Genomic DNA, 3,157 nt, shown 5'->3' on the forward strand with positions numbered 1-3,157 from the left:
ATAAACAGAGAGAAACTTAAATCAATCCCACTGAAATCAGGGACAAGGCAAGGCTGCCCACCTCTCCATATCTCCTCAAAATAGTTCTTAAAGTCCTGGCTGGAGGAGCAATAAGACAACTAAAAGAGATCAAGAGGATACAAATTGAAAAGGAAAAAGTCAAATTATCACTATTTGCAGATGATATGATAATATACATGAGATACCCCAAAAATTCTACCAGGGAACACCTATAGTTGATAAACACCTTCAGCAAAGTGACTGGATACAAAATTAACTCAAAAAAATCAGTAGCCCTCCTGTATACAAAGACAAAAGGGCTGAGAAAGAAATTAGGGAAACAACACCCTTCACAATAGCCACAATGGCATAAAATACCTTAGTGTAACCCTAAACAAGCAAGTCAAAGACTTGTATGAAAAAAATTTCAAGTCTCTGAAGAAAGAATTAGAGGAAGATATGAGAAGATGGAAAGATCTCCCATGCTCATGGCTTGGCAGGATTAACATAGCAAAAATGGCTATCTTACCAAAAGCAATTTACAGATTTTATGCAATTCCCATCAAATTGCCAAAACAATTCTTTACAGAACTGGAAAGAAAAATTCTCAACTTCGTTTGAAGTAACAAGAAACCCAGAATTGCTAAAACAATCCTCCACAATAAAAGATCTTCTGGAGGTATCTCCATCCCTGATCTCAAGCTGTACTATAGAGCAACAGTTATAAAAACTGCATGGTACTGGCATAGAAACAGAATGGTGGATCAATGGAACCAAACAGAAGACCCAGCAATAAATCCACACACTTATGGACACCTGATTTTTGACAAAGGTGCCAAAACCATACAATGGAAAAAAGATAGCATCTTCTTTTTTTTTTTTTTCACCAAAACTTTAGTTTTATTGATGACCTGGACCTTTGCCTCACTCATGAGTGGTGTTTTTTCCCTGGGGTCGGGGAGTCACTGACCCCTCCTGACCCTGAACTTGGCAGTGAGGGTTATAACTGAAAAAGGAGCAAGAGGGAGAGCATCCAGGTTTACAACTGCAGGACAAAGCCACTGGTTATCCTGTCCTGACAGTAACCACTTATAAATGTAAAGTGGCCTTTCTCACTCCACAAGATCCTCTCTTCCCACAATTGCATTGTCTCCCATGTCAACTTCAGTCTCCAAAATCCAACTCAATGTACATCATTTTGTTTCCAAAAATATGAAGAGTGTCTGAAGCTCTCAGTACCCAGCATGAGAGATGGGTCTTCAGCCTTTCATTTCTTCCAATCCAGAAGTCCTGTTTGCCAGCAGTCACCTCTGCTGGCAACGACAGAGTCTGAATCCTTGGTCATAGACACAGGGCCCTCCACATCTAGGGCACATATTTGTAGCAAAGGAGATGTACTTGGGCTGTCTTATGGCCCTGAGTCTATCTATTTGCTCTGCACAGAGTTGGACAAATCTCTCTGTGGAAACATAACCGAAGTCATCATAGCACTCGAGAGGGGCAGGGTACACTTCCACATTCATCTTGCTCAAGTTGGCTGTGTGCTGCAAAAGGTCCCTGAGGATGGGAATGGAGAAGTCATTGCTATAGAAATTGACCTTGGCCAGCTGGGAGCACTTGCTGAGGTCAGGTATGAGCACAGTGAGCTGAGAGTCCTTCATCTTACAAGCCTTCAAGTCCAGGGACAGCAAAGTATCTGCCACATTCACTAGGAGGACTTGGAGAGGCATAAGGTCCAAATCCTTTCAGCCCACATAGTTCATGTCCAGATGTTTCAGCTGAAAGAGCTTTGGGCACCTGGACAAGTAATTCAGGCCTGACTGTGAAATGCTACAGTAGGTGATGGACAAGGTCTCCAACAGGGTCATCAGGCACCCAAGAATCTGATCCAGGTGATCTCTAAGAAAGTAGATGCCATTCATGGAGAGATGCTGGAGACAGTTGAGTTTGGAGAACTGAGAAATGAACTTCCTGACACAATTCTCCTCTCTGTCTCTTGCCCTGTTACCAATCATGAAAACATTCTTGATGATGGGTGCCAGGATGAGTTTGCAAAGATTTCTCATCTGGCCCAGGGAAGGAGCAAGTTGTGACAGCTTTAAAACATCCCAACTGATCATGATCAGTTCCAAATCCTCGATGTGCTCTGGATGTAAAACATTGAAGACCCCTCGGGTAACATGCAAAGGCAGAGCCCAGATCTTCATCTTCATACAGCAGAACTGGACAGAGCCCTTTCTCAGCTGGGCCCAATTCAATAAGCATGTTTGTTCTTCATCTATACATGGACTGAACCAAAGGTCAGCTACCACCTTCAGGTGCCGCCTCAGTGCATATCTGGGAAGGACCTTCACTACTTGATGCTCCTCTGGGGTCTCTGGTGAGCAGTTACCATCCTCTGCACTAGCCCATATGCTCTAGAATTCATGGTGCTTCTTCCTCAGGTCAAGAACCTGAAGTTTTCCCCTCCTGGAGTGAAACTTTCTTTGCAGCTGCATGTCTACTCCTGCTAGAACTGCCTGGAAGGTTTCCAAGTCAGGGGTCTTCATCAATGCCCCAACAGGAAGATAAGGGAAAGGCCAGGTTGCCACCATTGCCTTCACAGTTGTAGCGTGTCTGCCAGTCAAAGCCTCCTTGAACAGTGCTGGCAAGAGCTCCATGGGCAGTTTGTCCAGAGCTGACATGTCCAAGGTCTCATCTCTCAGCAGAGCCTGCCTTGCCAGATTCAGGAGTGTGGGTGGAGTCTGAGCACTCATATTGTACGGTGTTCAGTCAGAAGGATCCTGCTCTGAGCACTTTTTGACAAAGATGCCAAAACCATACAATGGAAAAAAGATAGCATCTTCAATAAATGGTGCTGGTCTAACTGGATGTCTACATGTAGAAAAATGAAAATAGATCCTTACCTATCACCCCGCACAAAACTGAAGTCCAAGTGGATCAAAGACCTCAACATAAAACCAGACACATTAAACCGGCTAGAAAAAAAGTGGGGAATACCCTAGAACTCATTGGTACAGGAGAGAAATTCCTGAGCAGAACACCAACAGCACAAGCTCTAAGAGCAACAATCAATAAATGGGACCTCATAAAACTGAAAAGCTTCTGTAAAGCAAAGGACACCATCATCAAAACTAAGCGACTGCCTACAGATTGG

At 43.7% G+C, this 3,157-nt stretch overlaps 1 protein-coding gene across 1 annotated transcript; it reads right to left on the reverse strand.

Annotated features, from left to right (window-relative positions):
• Nucleotides 1–1,304: 1,304 nt before the first annotated feature.
• LOC129669556 (PRAME family member 20-like) lies at nucleotides 1,305–2,756 on the reverse strand. The gene is given in 1 exon segment (XM_055597843.1): nucleotides 1,305–2,756. A coding segment is annotated over 1 exon segment (1,452 nt).
• Between the last annotated feature and the right edge of the window lie 401 nt (nucleotides 2,757–3,157).

Source organism: Psammomys obesus, unplaced genomic scaffold, assembly GCF_907164565.1.
Source record: "Psammomys obesus unplaced genomic scaffold, mPsaObe1.curated_primary_1811, whole genome shotgun sequence".
Lineage (NCBI taxonomy): Eukaryota > Metazoa > Chordata > Mammalia > Rodentia > Muridae > Psammomys > Psammomys obesus.